This window comes from Ricinus communis, chromosome 4 (genome assembly GCF_019578655.1).
Source record: "Ricinus communis isolate WT05 ecotype wild-type chromosome 4, ASM1957865v1, whole genome shotgun sequence".
Classification (NCBI taxonomy): domain Eukaryota; kingdom Viridiplantae; phylum Streptophyta; class Magnoliopsida; order Malpighiales; family Euphorbiaceae; genus Ricinus; species Ricinus communis.
The window spans coordinates 17,578,371-17,594,416 of NC_063259.1; the positions used below are offsets into that span (position 1 = coordinate 17,578,371).

The 16,046-nt window shown below is 33.9% G+C and overlaps 1 protein-coding gene across 1 annotated transcript; it reads right to left on the bottom strand.

The window, feature by feature from the left end:
• Positions 1-1,227: 1,227 nt before the first annotated feature.
• On the bottom strand, positions 1,228-6,396 carry LOC8270758 (inosine-5'-monophosphate dehydrogenase 2). The gene is made up of 5 exons (XM_002516368.4): positions 5,848-6,396; positions 5,175-5,764; positions 4,469-4,648; positions 2,189-2,446; positions 1,228-1,805 (listed from the first exon to the last, which is right to left on the bottom strand). Exons 1-5 carry the CDS (start codon positions 6,257-6,259, stop codon positions 1,734-1,736), a joined length of 1,512 nt encoding a protein of 503 aa, XP_002516414.1. The 5' UTR covers positions 6,260-6,396; the 3' UTR covers positions 1,228-1,733.
• Between the last annotated feature and the right edge of the window lie 9,650 nt (positions 6,397-16,046).

Genomic DNA, 16,046 nt, shown 5'->3' on the forward strand with positions numbered 1-16,046 from the left:
AAAAGAGAGACTCACCTCGGTAGGTTAGAGAGGATACCGACATCATCGAAGATTCAATTAGTGTTGGAATACCTAAAAAGACCGAGAGGTCAACTATCTGTAATTGAGATCGAGACTGCAATAGTGATTGAAATGTCTAACGAAATGGCTAATAAGCAAGACGTTGAGATCCTCACGAACGTTGTTATCGATGACCTCAGAGGTGTGATTCGAGAAGAGCTCCAGCAAGTCCTGGCAAGATGTTGCAAACCAAGCCTCTCCAGCTGCTACAATCGCCCTTAATCCCCCTACTGTTGTGGATCCAATTGTTATCACTACTGAAACTGTCATTGCTGCTGTAGCCACTACTGCCGCCGCCACCACCTAAAGACCTTGCTAGAAGATGAGTACCTAGAAACTTTTGAGATTTTGACAAGTTAGTACTGAACCAAGTTAGAAAAGAAATTGCTCTTAGCTAATAATTAAGCTTTAAGTGGCTTGAGTGCAAAATTGGATAAGATGCAAGGGATGCAGAAAGTCAAGAGTTTGGATCCAACTTAAGGTTTTGATGAGTTAGTCTTGACTGGAGAAAACAAGCTGCTTTCAAAGTCCAAAATACTCAAAATGAACAAGTTCAATAGAATTGAGGATCCAAAGATTCATCTAAAATAATATGCTACCATCATGAGAACTACTAAAATTGAATAAGTCCCAAATTGGTAAGTTTTTATATTGTCTTTAAAAGCACCTGCTGTAAATTAGTATCATGGCTTAGAAAAATCTGTCAAAGCTAAATGACGAGATTTGTATAATTCTTTTGTAAAGCAATATAACTATAATTCATGTCTCAAAATTTCACTTAGAGATCTTGACTCCACTAAACAGAAACAGAATGAATCATTTTGATTCCTTAACCAAATGGACGAATAAAACTAGACTGATAAAGAACAAACTTTCTGAAAAGTATGACAGCTCAAAATGTTCTTCCGTCTTTAATTGAGAGGCTTCAAATAATGAACCTAAAGCCATTTATAAATATGCATTGACACAAGATGTATGAATGATAATAAAAAGAACGCCCGAAATAGTGGAAGAGCAAACTATATAAAAACTCTTCATATGAATATTGTCCAACATCCGAAGTTCTCTAATTTGAAACGGGCTCTTCAAAATTTTCGAAGGCTAATATAAAATTGCTTGCTACATAAACTTTTAATAAATTATTATAATCTTATCTAATACCATACATCTATAATATATTAAAATATCTCATTATTAAAATAATAACTAAAATAAATGTTAACCTTTTAGCAATACATTTTTCTAACATTAAAAACAAAAGTAACTAAATGAAATATAGAATAATGTCCCTTTGTTTTCTAATCAGATAAAGTTGCAAGAAAGAATAACAAAAAGTTACAACGGAAATTAGAACCGACAGAATTGCAACCAGCAAAGGAAGTTTTATTTTCTTTCTTTTTTTTTTTCTTTTCAATTCTGTATTTTATTTTATCACCGAGCCATTCATAATCTTTCTTTTGGTTTCTTTCAATGTCAAAATTGGTAAAGATCCAGGATATTCTCACGTCCATCAAATAGCACCAAAAAACATGTGGGGTTTTAACTTCTGGCTTTTCCCACCTAAAGTTGCAGCGATGGCTAATTACCATGCCAGACTCCGTTCTTAAAGATAAATTTTACTCATGCCCTTGATTTCAAATGCAGAAAATCAGAATGCCCGAGGATTTTTAAATTTAAAAGGCTTTCTTCTCATAAAAAACCAGCCCATGCACTCCACCTTCAACCTGAGCAGCACCTGTCCGAACCTGTACCGTGCCAAAATGAACAAACTCAAAATTTCATAAACATCAATGATATAGCAAAAAGAAAAACAATTGAATCTATGACATGAGCTAAAGGACATAGCGAACAACCCATCCACCTGTACCAAGCCCTCGGCAGTTTTTTCTTATCCCCTCTCTATGCTTTCCTATTAAATTATAAACAATTAACTAATTAATTTTTTATTTTAACTTATCTTGAAGTACATATTTATTTCAAAAACATTCCCTATTTTACTCTCATTTTAATATTTTTTTGATAAAGAAAATAAAAATGAGTAACAATGCTAATCCAAGTACAAAGCCAAATATCTTTAATGCATGATGCAAGGATGACTACCAGATTGATAGCCACAGTAGGACAGTACCTCAAGCCTCAAAGTTTTTGATCTTAATAAATCATGAGCAGACTGCAGGGAGGAAGCACCAAGATCCTGGAACCCTTGCTTGACTGCTTGCATTGTGTAAGGTACAAACTGCAAAACAGAGCCTTTATCAGAAACTGCTCCTACAACTCCTTGTGCAATCTTTAGCTTGGCTGTATCTCCCAAGTATCTTTGATCACTCCCTTTGGTCATTGCTTCTAGAGAGCCCATGCCACGATATCTTTTAATCCGACAACCATCCTTGCATAGCAAATCAGTTAGAATTACATAGCTAAAAAGTTGCATTTAAAGCAATTTATGTATCAAAGACAAATAATTTATCCTTGTTTCAAATGTAAACAAAATGATTTAGTACAGAAATGGCATGTCTGTTAGAAAACCATAAATCATTTACAGTCCGCATTCACACATTTGAATTCGAATAAATTTAGATAACCTAAAATTACTTATTAGACTGCCATAGCATAGCTTCACTATAATGTAGTTGCTTTATTTCACCAGAAATCCAACAAGATAATTATTAAAGAGCTACTCCAAATAAGACAAGTACTGATTCATCCTCAGTGACAGAAGCACAACTACTTGGGAAACAACTATTTAATAAATAAACAAAATATAGAGATGTTCTATGCGAGTTGGCCATGTATACATCATTATAGTTTCTCAGATATAATTTTATCAAAAGCAATTAATCAGAACCCACTCCCCAAAAAAAAATAGCCCCTTGTTTCACCAAAACAAAAACAATTAAAAATTTACACATGGTTTCAAAGCAAGATTGAAACAAGCGAATGACACCCCAAAAATGATGGTGCTTTCAAGCCTCATGACAGTCATGTACAAAGATTAAGCAATAAATCACAAATATATCATTAAGTATCCTTGCAAAATATAGGTCATTATATAATCCAATATATTTCCAATCAACTCGACTCGAACTTTCAAAAGGGATAATAGCATATCACTTGGGACAATCGTAACCGACTCCCTAAATAACATGTTCCATCTATTGCATATAAAACATTTCTAACTCAGGTTTTTGTTTATGTTCTTCAGCTTTAAATTACATTTGTCTTTTTTTTTTTAAAAAAAAAACCTTCAAAGTTGATGAGCCTATCTATAAAGTAGGCCAAGTTTTCCCATGACTCCATTTGGCAACATGATATAAAGTCACCTCATATAGAGCTTCAATAAAAAAAATATGTGGCTTTAATGTGGTTATATAATACTTTATTATGACATTAAATATTAATCAAATAAAATGATAATATTAAATGCATTCTAATATTAAATACTAATAAAATAAAATGGTATAATTAAATACTTATTAAAATAAAAATGATAACTAAATATAATAAAAAATTAGTGATTATGTAATGCCACTAATTTACTATATATTTATTTTTTTATTATTCTTTTAGGACTATTAAATTTTAAAGTTATTAAAGTAAAATGGTAATATTAAGTACTTATTAAAGTAAAAAATAGCTATATGTTAATTATTTTCTTATAATATAACATATTTATAATTAAAAAAGATACTTTAAACTAAAAATTTAAATTACAAAATTATCAATAATTGTGCATTAGCACAAGTAAATAAAATGATATTACTAAATGCTTATTAAAATAAAATGGTAACTAAATATAATAAAAAATTAATGATTACATAGTGACACTAATTTATTATATATTTATTATGAATTTTCTAATTATTTTTTATAACTATTAAATTTTAAGTTATATAAATAAAATGATAATATTACGTGCTGTTAAAATAAAATAATAATTAAATAAGATTATTTTTTATAATGTACTAGTTTTTATTAAAATAAGATATCTCAAATTAAAAATTTATATCATAAACTTATCAATATGCATTAATACAAACATATTGCTCGTTAGTTGTACAGCAGGAAAAAGGTCTGCATTTTATCCGAGATTCCTGAACAAATGTAGGCATAAGATCCAATGTGCATATATAAGAAATTAAAAAATTAAACAAAATTAGAATAGTTCTGATATAGCTTGCAACGAAAAGATCATAAAGCAATACAAATCTCAAAAAAGGTTAAAATCAAAGTAAAGCTTAAAACCATGCAAAGAGATGCAATTTCCTTCGATGAACAAGCTAAGGACATCACTAAAAAGGACTTAATAATCCAAATAAATTCAAGTTGAATACCATAAAACACAAACAAGTTCATATTCATTACCAACAAACGCACGTTAAGATGCTTGAGAAAATAAAGCAATAGGTACCTGATACATATAAGCGCCAGGAGCTTCAATACTTCCAGCTAAGAAGCCTCCCATCATTACAGTAGATGCCCCAATCGTTAATGCCTTGACAATATGACCTGAGTTTGAAATGCCACCATCAGCAATGACAGGAACACCACTTTGTGCAGCTATAGATGAAACCTTGTAAACTGCAGTTGCCTGAAAAGTTTACAGACAACCAAAACAACTTTGAGTACAGGGAACAAATGCTATTGCCATTTCCTTTCAGCTATTTGGAATTGTATCCTTCAGTTTATAGTTTGGTGCTCAAATACATAAGTTCCTAGTAAGTATTCTGGTAGCAATTATGGCTCATCTCATTTGGAAATTTTCATGATTTTATTTATTGAGAATACAAATAATAATCTTCTTGACATGGAACGTGACAAAAGCAGAAAATTCATGTAACATGCAGAGATACCCTGATAATGTTGGCTGATTTTAAAAACGCATTTAGACTTAAGAAGAAAAAAGAAATAAGAAAAGAAAAGGTGAAACTTTCTAGATATGTAAATGCACACCCGGTGGCTTTCTAGGAATGCCAGAAAACTCGATAAATATCACAATATGCTAGTTTCTTGACTTTATATAAAATTATGACAGAAGCCAAGTGATAGGTTAAAATCAAGAAAATACTTTACCAAAATCATATACTATTTTCTTAAGCAAAATTGAAAGGCTTTACCTGTCCTCGCCCAACTGCACAAACCTCCTGTGTGGTGCAAATAGAGCCAGAGCCCATCCCAACTCTTAATCCATCTACACCTGTCTTGATAAGATTCTGGGCCTGATTCACAGTCACCACATTCCCACCAATAACATCCAACTCCGGATACGTCTTCTTAATATAATTAATCATTTCAATCTGATAAATAGAGTTCCCTTGCGAGCTATCCAACACCACTGCATTTATCCCTGCTTTAACTAAATGCTGCAGTCTCTCCTTATCAGATTCCCTCGTCCCAATAGAGGCCCCAACCATCCACTTGCCATCTGGCCCCACCGTCCCCTTCCCTAACTTGGGATATTCTTTAACCCTCTCCACCTCTTCCTTTGTAATCACATCCACTGCCTCTCCTCCCTCATTCTCTAGAAGCACAAAATCACGCTCCTCCTGTCTTAAATAAGCATCAATTTGCGCTACCTCATAACTCCACGGAACATAAAGTTTAGAATCACCAGTACGCATATAGTCTACCAACTTTGTTTCTTTATTACTTAAACCCACCCAATCAGACTTTAGAACATACCCTATGACTTTGGAGTTAGCAGCACCTAATTTAATTCAAACAGAACCCTCTTATTCAGCCTATACAAAATAAATAAATAAATAAACCACATTAATAAGAAAACAATACCTGACTCAGTAACCAAAACACAAGGCAGAGTAGCATCATCTTCGAAGTGATTAAGAATACGAGAATCCGGTGACATAAAAACAGGATTAGACAAAATTGGAACACGGCGTGACTTAACGGACCTAACCATATCAGCCTGGTGGGAAGGAGAGAGATTGGAATGAATAATCCCAATACCACCCAAAGCAGCCATAGCGGTAGCCATGTAAGACTCAGTAACTGTGTCCATAGGAGAAGATACACAAGGAATAGAGAGAGGAACATTTTTTGAAAGATTAGTAGAAAGTGAAACGGCGTCGGTTGGGAAGTCGATGTAGTGAGGTAGAAATATAACGTCGTCATAGGTGTACGAATAGCCTTGGTTAAACAGCTTTTCTGCCGAGTAACCGTCTTCTACTATTTCACTACTCATTTTTTATTTTTTAATTGCTGAAAGCGGTGGTGACGACGCTGAGGAGCCGGTGGTAGCGCCGCCCAGAGAAATAGAAAGAGAATGAGAAGAGGAGAATTGATTGCTGTGTTGGGTTTTATTAGGTAGGAGGTTGGCTAGGGTTATTTATTTATTTATTTATTTATTTATTTAGAAACAAGGAGATAAAATCAAAATGTGGAGGGAAGGAAGGAGATATGGACAAGATTCATATATAATGGACAAGATTCATATATAATGCGTATATCTACTGTGGCCAAAGGTATAAATTGGACCCTTAACTATACCTTAGAGAGCACATTGACACTTTATTTATTTTTGTTATCAATTGAAACTTTTTCTTTCAAAATTGACACAAGAAAACCCTTTTATTAGAAATAAACAAATTGTCATTTAATTTATACTGGACTTATGAAACTTACTATTTAGCTTTACAAAATAACATATTCTGCAACTTGGCATAGGACCCATTCTGCATTTATACTTTAATTTTAGTTTATTATTCAATTTTAATAAGAATGTGGGTGACGGTTTTCAGCATGGACCTATGTGTCTTTAGCGACTACGATATTCAAAGACTTTTCAACCTAATTGGGAATAAGCTAACCAGTCATAGAGACTAGCGCGGAAAAAAATTGTCACCAGGGTAATTATCTGGACACTTCTTCTAAAATTATGCATAACTAGATTCCTTAAACAAACATTACCACATCTAGAGATGGATTTAAAAGCCAACTCCCTTAATTGTGTATTTCTACCTTTAATTTTATTAATTAAAAATTTATTCCCTATAAATGCAACAAAATATTCTCTATGTATAAGCAGTACAACATGACATAGGTTCGTCTAATTCTAACCCTTTTATTAAGCTTATTGAATATGTTCTTATTATTCAATCTAGTTAACTACTTAATTACATGTGAAAGGTCCATTTATTCTAGCCCAGATTTATTTATCAAGTCTAAACTTACGAGCTTTTAATCCAAAATGGGCTACCTCTTTCATGTTAAAAGCCTATTTTAGTATCCTAATTCTAAATGGGTCAATTTATTAATTAGACATAGGAAAACCCATTTAGGTCTCATTAGGTTTTATAATTAGGACTAAGTTACCATCTTTTTGACCTAATGGGTACAAGTTTTGTGCCAAAGTCTAATTTTAGGCCTAAGCATATATGAGTTGTTTTTAATTAGCAATCACTATCAAGTATATATTTGTCATACTTCCATGTTACAAAAATGCAAAAATAAAGCAAATAAAAAACTCAAAAATAAGTAAAAACTAGCTAAAATTGGAGGAAAGGGGCGAAAACTGTCAAAACTACGCAAAAGGGCAAGACATGGATGAAGTTTTGATCAACATTAAGGCAGAACTGATCGGCTCTAAGGCTTTTCAAGTGCCAGAATAATCAATTTTGATAAATTTTCGAGTTTCCCATGAATTATAGTCCTAAAATCCTCCGAAAAAGACCAATCATTCATAGAATAAAGCAAAAATCAATTAGCCATTGAAGAAAATAATTAAAGAAAGAAATAGATAGTGAAATAGGACAACTTAGCCTAAACATGCAAAAGGATAGTTTAAAAGGAAAACTTATAGTAACTTCAACTAAAATATACACAGATCCAAAGAAAATCCATCTAATATGTTAGATTAGATAGATCTATCATAAAGAACCAAAAAGGAAAACTAACAAATCCTGCACATGTTTTGCAATTGAATAGACAAATTAGGAAAAGAGCATATCACTCATATAACAAATAAGAACTTTTATGTATCTATAAAGAATGACAATTCTAATTCTTTTTATCTTAAACATGGCAGATCATTAAGTAACTCATCTTAGCATGCAAATCTAATCAGTTATGATATAGGTTATCTGATTCAAAACCATAAATATACAAATAATAAACAAGTTTCATGCAAACATTAAATTTCATATTTAAGCATTAAAATCCTAAGCATGCCACTAAATCACAAAAATCATAAAAAGAAGAAAAGAATAGATGATGAGATTATTGAGTTTAGAAAACCCTTAGGTTATCACCGTATTGTGCAGATTTTTGAGTCTCAAGAGTAGAGAATGTTGACCTAAGGGCCAATTGACCTCTATTTTGATCTTAACACCAAAATTGAGTATTACTAACTATTCCTTTGAATGTCTATATTCAAAGGTCCAATGGTTAGACAAAGGTGGATTAAGCTTTTAAAGGTCCTCCTATAAGTCTCTTAATCATATCAAGACATCTGGTAGTCAAAGAGTCTTCTCTTTGAGAAGCGTGAGGGCACTTTTCACTCAAGTAAAAGGCTAAATTTGGTATAGGATAATGCAACCTCAGGCGTGGGGGTGCTTCTGAATACGGGGTACTGAAGTACTAGCACAATTGTGAGGTGCAAGGGTGATTTTCATAATTAATGATGAGTTAGTGACTGTTACGCTATCTGCCGATAAAGCAGTGTCACATGTCAAGAGACGTTAGAGTCCCAACGACTATAATCAGAAAGCGCGAGAGCGCTTTTTAGACAAGAAGGTACTTTTTGCCAAATCACCAATACTTGTAATTAATAAGGATTGGGTTGTTTGTAATGTCTCTTTAGAAATTGGTATAAATATAAATACCCCTCATAAAGACTTATAACATAAGTGAATGAATTTTTTAGTGCCTAAACCCTTGCAAGTTTCATTCTTTTTATTTCTTATTTACTAATTGTAGTTACAATTATGGAAGGCTGTATGTCAAACAATTAAAAATGAGGCAACCAAACATTCGGTCAATAGGTGGATGCTAAACTTGAAAATGAGTTTGTAGATTGGTTCAAAAGCTATGTAAGTTTTTTACATAGTACTCCATAATACGACTAAGCTTTTAATTCTCACCTGGTAATGATGTGTGCCATCTGTGTTAGCTACAATCTAAGGTAGTGTACCTATCGATGCAGTCTAGCACTAATGGCGAGTATCAAGGTCGTATTCCTCGGGAAAGTGAAAGCCCAGAGTTACTCCTTTGTTCTTTGTTATATTAACCTAAAATTAGTGATGAATAATTTCTAAACTAACTAATAGCTACAAGCTAAATTCTAAGGGAGATGTAGGAGTAATTGATAACTAAAATAACCAAGACAAGAAAGCAAACCCAAAGGGAACCTAAACTAGTTAGCAATCAAACAAAAGATAAAGGATTGGTGAGTCTAATTATACTACCCGTGGACGAATTCTTAACCGAATTCGGTTTCTCTCTCGAGATAACCGAATTCCTAAATCTAATAACCATTGCGAAATGGACTTCTCAATCACACAAAGCAATCTAAACACACAATTCACAACGTCTCATGAATAATGCATTATCTTATTAATACTGAAAGCAAGAAGAATACAAAACTAACCCAAACAATCCAACAAAATAATACTAAGCCAACATAGTAAAGAAATCCTAATGGATTTAATCAATCTAACTAATCATGTTTATTATCAAAATCCATAAGAATTCAATTACAACAATGAGTAAAGGTAGAGAAAACCCGATTACACCCTTGGATGAGAGTAAACAGCCCCAATTCCTCTTGCTCGAATTGAATCGATTCTTGTTTCTCTTACTCAATTTGAAAACCAATCAACGAACCTCGCCCAATCTTCAATCTTTGAAGGGAATCCGATTGAAACCTTGATCTAAGTCTCTTTTTCCATTGGTTTCAGCTCAAAAAACCCTTAGGGAGAGAAAAATTAGGGTTTGGGACGTTCTCCCCCGCTCTCTTTTTCTCTCTTTTCTCTCTTCTTTCTTTTAATTAATTCCCCTTGTCGCCTGCCAACACGGCCGTGTTGATGCCTGTGTTCCCAACATGGGATGGTGTTTATGCCCGTGTTACTCTTTATGGCCGTGCTCTTTAAAAACTTCTTTTTCTTTGATGATTGATGCACCCAACACGGCCGTGTTGGGAACACGACCATGTTCAGCTTCCTCATGCGCATACTTAGCTTGTTTCGGCAGCTTTGACGTCCAATTATGCTCCAATTCTTCCCTATATCATTCTTTGACTTCTTTTGAACCTAATGCACACAAACAAACGCATAGGGTGAGTGTTGGGACCAATTCACATCCAAATGCCCATAAAATCAATCTTAAAAACCCTATTTAGATGTGTGTATTTTACGCACATCAAATAACCCCACACTTAGCTCATTGCTTGTCCTCAAGCAATCAAAAGTAAAATAAGAAAAATAAACAACTAAGGAACAATACTTAAACTGACAGACAAGCTAGAGAGCTCCTGCACATATCCTTAACAATGAATTCAAGTATCACAACCAAGATGCCAATAATTCGCAAAATACTGTCTCAACAAAATTATTCAGAACCAACTCCTCACCAGATTCACTCTAAATCACTCAAAGTGTTTAAAGGGTAGTGTTTAATCGCTCAATGCATCAACTACTGCCTTACTTATTATATGCTTGCTCTTAAATCCTACTCCTACCACCTATGGAGAGTCAACAACCATGTCAAGAGGTCTTTATAAGGGTTGTAATGGGGATTAGGTAGGGGTAGGTAAATTTGGTAAGAGTTGAACCTATGGTATTCTGCAATGAAATACATGACCTGCACATAAGCCACAATGATCACAAGGGGTAAACAATGGACAGTAGTCCAAGGTGGGAAATAGGAATCAAGTCAAAATGTTTAGTTCACTTACTTTCTTTCTTTTCATTACCTTTCCCTCTTATTCTTCTATTTATTTTTTTTCTTTTTTTTTTCATAAGGGAAAAACATTCACATAATAGAGTGAATTTCTTTTGGATTGAAGAAAGCTGCTATAAGATTCCACACTATTCCCAAGACAAAAATTCCCAATAAAAACAACTCATATGCAAAATCATAACCCAAAGCAGAATAAAACTAATGGTAATGGAATATGATAAAAAAATGGTGAAAGAAGGGGTTATCTACAGAATCAATAAACGAATGAAGACTATTTGGCTAGAATGAAAAACCTAAGTGCCTCTATCGTACCAAAGTGTTAAACTCTCCTTGTGGCCCTCATAAGCATTACTGAGCAAGTTCTAAAAGTAAAGACAGTAATTGGCACTCTCAACAAGAAATAAATACAAGCATATAAAGTGTATGCTTACAATTTAGGCTCAATTCTCACAAGTGTGCTTTTGAGTAGGTTCCAAACAAAAATCATCAAAACATAATTAGATAAACTAAAGCAACTTAGTACAAAACTCAAACTAATTATCTTACATTCTTCCGCAAGACTCAACACTATCGGTTTTACCTGATCACATGGACATAAACAGGATTTCCAAAAGCAAGTCAACAGTAAAAGCATCGAAACAAAGTGAAAAATTTTCAAAATTTTAAAAAAAATTGCACAAAAAATAAACAAATAATTAAGATGGGATAAATATCACCCACCCCATACTTGAAGGACACATTATCCTCAGTGTACAAAATATAAGAAATGCAAAAGGGAAAAGAACTAATACTGCCCTGACTATGGTTCCGGAGTGAAAAGAGGTGCATCATTAGGGATATCAGTGCGCTGGCTAGTATGTGGTAGAGGAGTGGCTGCAAATAATAAAATAAGAAATTAAAATCAAAACTAAAATAAAAATTAAATAAAATATGAAAACTAAAACTAATAAAATGTTTCAAAATAAAAGGTTAAAATATTAGAGATTAAAGATAAAAATTGGGGTGCCTCCCAAAAGTGCTTCTTTTTGATGTGATGAGTCTTCTTAGCTAGACTCATAGTGAAAAGCAAACGGGCATTATCGACGACCATCCATCCTTCTTCCAAGCAAATGACTTCAAGTATCCACTTAGAGGGATAATCGTCAATTTTCTCTTCCCGACTATCAAGCAAGCTGCCAGTATGATGGGAAAAACTCACTCCTCGTATAATTGCACGTAGTCATGATGCTCTAGGGGCTCTTCCAATTTGAAAGCTGAAGTTTCACCAATTGGAAGGATCGACGGTTGGGCAATTTCTTGAGGAACGTCGATGGTTTTCTCTAGTCCTTGGCTTGGTTCACTTGCTAGAAGAAACTCGAGCTCCTCCAAGACTTCTTCATTGGGTGCTCATCTTCCATCATCAAAGGGACTTGTGGAAAATCCACCAAAAATTCCTCTAACTGCAACTCAGCATCATCAACTGTACGTTCTTGTTGATAGTCTTTCAGAGGGATCATGTTTGCCTCTTCCTTTTCTGGTTCTATCTCCATGTTCAAAGAGTCATCCTGCATAGAAGCATCATCGTCAAACATAATAGATAAACTAGAAAAATTCTCACCTGAACACAAAGTGACGACGCTCAAGTGTTCCTCGGATTTAGTAGCGTTTGATGGAGTTCCCAATTGCTCTTCAGCTAGTAACTTGAAGATTAAGCCTACTTGATGCTCTATGTTCTTAATCGAGGCTTGTTGATCTTCAATTATCCTCTCTATTTGTTGGAATCTATCCTCAAGACTTGCAATAAACCTCATCATCAGCTCCTCTGACACTAACTCTTCATTTGAGTTGATGGTGCAAGATTAGGCTGCTGAAATTCTGGTGGTTCTTGGCTATCTAAGCTCCATCTAAAGGGTAAATGAATGCTCAACTCTTGATTAGAGGTGCTTTCATATGAGTCATTTGGCCAACCTCCCATATAATTCACCTGTACATAGTTATAAGAACAATGAGCAACATCACTATATAATGGACAATCATTACTCAAATGTAAACCACAACAAAATTCACAAAAAACTTGAGATGAAAGGATAGGAGTGGAGAGTTGATCGGTAGCCCTGTAAAATGATTGAACTCGAGCTTCTAAAGATGCACGGGTATCCCAATTTTTAGCACTCTCTTAGTTCTTGATCCCATTTTCCAATGTGTCATACAAAGAGTTTGAATTTAGCATTGAACCTCCTTATCATCCACTATCTGAATCATAAATTTAACTAAATAAATATGTACAAACAAAACAGAAATAAATATAAATAAAAAAATAAAAAAGGCTAAATTAACAAATAGCAAATTTCACTCTAGTTTTCAAACATTTCCCGGCAACGGCGCCAAAAACTTGATGTGTGCTATCTGTGTTAGCTACAATCTAAGGCAGTGTACCTATCGATGCAGTCTAGCACTAATGGCGAGTATCAAGGTCGTATTCCTCGGGAAAGTGAAAGCTTAGAGTTACTCCTTTGTTCTTCGTTATATTAACCTAAGATTATTGATGAATAATTTCTAAACTAACTAATAGCTACAAGCTAAATTCTAAGGGAGATGCAGGAGTAATTGATAACTAAAATAACCAAGACAAGAAAGCAAACCCAAAGGGAACCTAAACTAGTTAGCAATCAAACAAAAGATAAAGGATTGGTGAGTCTAATTATGCTACCCGTGGACGAATTCTTAACCAAATTCAGTTTCTCTCTCGAGATAATCGAATTTCTAAATCTAATAACCTAAAGTTGGAATCTCTTCCTAACGATTGATTCTTAAATTAGCATTAAGCTTTAATCCGCCTCTATTAAGCTTTGTTAATTCTTAATCCGACTAGTTAATTATCCTTATCTCTAAGCGATTATTAACCAGTTCTTGCTATTCAAAATTCTAATTGCCAAATGGACTTCTCAATCACACAAAGCAATCTAAACACACAATTCACAACGTCTCATGAATAATGCATTATCTTAAAAATACTGAAAGCAAGAAGAATACAAAACTAACCCAAACAATCCAATAAAATAATACTAAGCCAACATAGTAAAGAAATACTAATGGATTTAATCAATCTACCTAATCATGTTCATTATCAAAATCCATAAGAATTCAATTACAACAATGAGTAAAGGTAGAGAAAACCCGATTACACCATTGGATAAGAGTAAATAGCCCCAATTCCTCTTGATCGAATTGAATCGATTCTTGTTCCTCTTGCTTGATTTGAAAACCAATCAATGAACCTTACCCAATCTTCAATCTTTGAAGGGAATCCGATTGAAACCTTGATCCAAGTCTCCTTTTCCCTTGGTTTCAGCTCAAATAACCCTTAGGGAGAGAAAAATTAGGGTTTGGGACGTTCTCCCCCGCTCTCTTTTTCTCTCTTTCCTCTCTTCTTTCTTTTAATTAATTCTCCCTGTCACCGCCAACACGGCTGTGTTGATGCTTGTGTTCCCAACACGGGATGGTGTTTATGCCCGTGTTACTCTCTGTGGCCGTGCTCCTTAAAAACTTCTTTTTCTTTGATGTTTGGTGCACCCAACACTGCCGTGTTGGTGCCCGTGTTGGGAACACGACCATGTTCAGCTTCCTCATGCATATACTTAGCTTGCTTCGGCAGCTTTGACATCCAATTATGCTCCAATTCTTCCCTTTATCATTCTTTGACTTCTTTTGAACCTAATGCACACAAACAAACATATAGGGTGAGTGTTGGGACCAATTCACATCCAATTACCCATAAAATCAATCTTAAAAACTCCATTTAAATGTGTGTATTTTACGCACATCAGGTAATAATTGGAAATCCCCTTCAATTGTAGGCAACTGATAACGAAATGTACCAACTAATATAGGATCTATCGAGGGTCCTTTTAGATCAGTCGTTACTTATCAGGGTGTTTTGTTAATGGGTTTAGATTCCATGCAGTTGGGCATAGTTCAGGGAGATCAACAATGAATAACAGAGTGTGCCTATGAGGTTCAAGTTATCGGGTGGATGAGAGTGATTATTATGGCTAACGTTTAGAAGTTGTATAGTTGGAGTACCCGGGGTTGCCAATGAAGAAGACTGTACTATTCAAGTGCGACTGGTTTGACCCGAGATCTAACTTGGATACAATGGTGCATATCGAGTACAAGCTTGTCAATGTAAACCATAAGTGCAAGTTTAATCGGTATGAACCATTTATACTTTTAGTTCAAGCAAATCAAGTATATTATTGCACATGTCCGAGCTTGCGTCGGGATAAGAGCGATTGTGTAAAATAAAAGCAAGATCTGATGTGGATGTTTCAAAGACTGCATCTAAAAATACTCCAGCTCTAACACCACTATTTCAGGAGCATCAATTGAATGTATAAGTGCCGGTACAACTAGACGAAGACTCGACATCTTTGAATGATGTGGATGGTAGGTTAATAGAATTTAGAGATGAAACTGACAGTAGTGACAATTACCTAGAACTTGATTCAGAAATAGAAAACCAGAATGAAGATTCAGATAATAATTATACTCAGGCATATAAGTTATTTTTCTACAATTAACTCAGATGTATTAAGATGCTTTTATTTATTTTATAATATCTTTACATTGACTGCTTCATATATTAATTTAAGCTTCTTATATTGTTTAAAGTAAACTAATGATGTTTGCAATATTGGAAAAGAAATGAAATAATTCAGATGGCAGATAGATGTTCTTATAAAGACCGTCGCGGCCAGCCTACTCCACCAACCTTATCCTATTAGAGTATGCCCTAAAGACAAAGAGTTGTCAAATGATCTGTGTTAATTTATACATCACAATTGATGGCATACAATTATACTAAAAGTATTGTTCGACTCTATTGGTATGAGTAGTCAACTATTATCAAGGAATAATCCAAACCGTTAAAGATAAACACCATAGAATACCGTTAGAGATGAACATCATAGAATTTAAACACAAATATAAGAGAAATTATAAAGTGAGTTTATAATAATGAGGTTCTCATTACATACGTTCCTAAACTTTGTTCATAGTCGAGGTTTGATTAAGAATTAGATATTAATCGTTGGATA

Excerpts from the sequence above, each read along its gene's own strand:
- LOC8270758 (XM_002516368.4), bottom strand. The coding sequence starts at position 6,259 with ATGAGTAGTGAAATAGTAGAAGACGGTTACTCGGCAGAAAAGCTGTTT. Across the intron at positions 4,649-5,174 it reads GTGCAGTTGGGCGAGGACAG|GCAACTGCAGTTTACAAGGT; the intron begins GTAAAGCCTTTC and ends TAAACTTTTCAG. Across the intron at positions 2,447-4,468 it reads CTGGCGCTTATATGTATCAG|GATGGTTGTCGGATTAAAAG; the intron begins GTACCTATTGCT and ends TTGCTATGCAAG.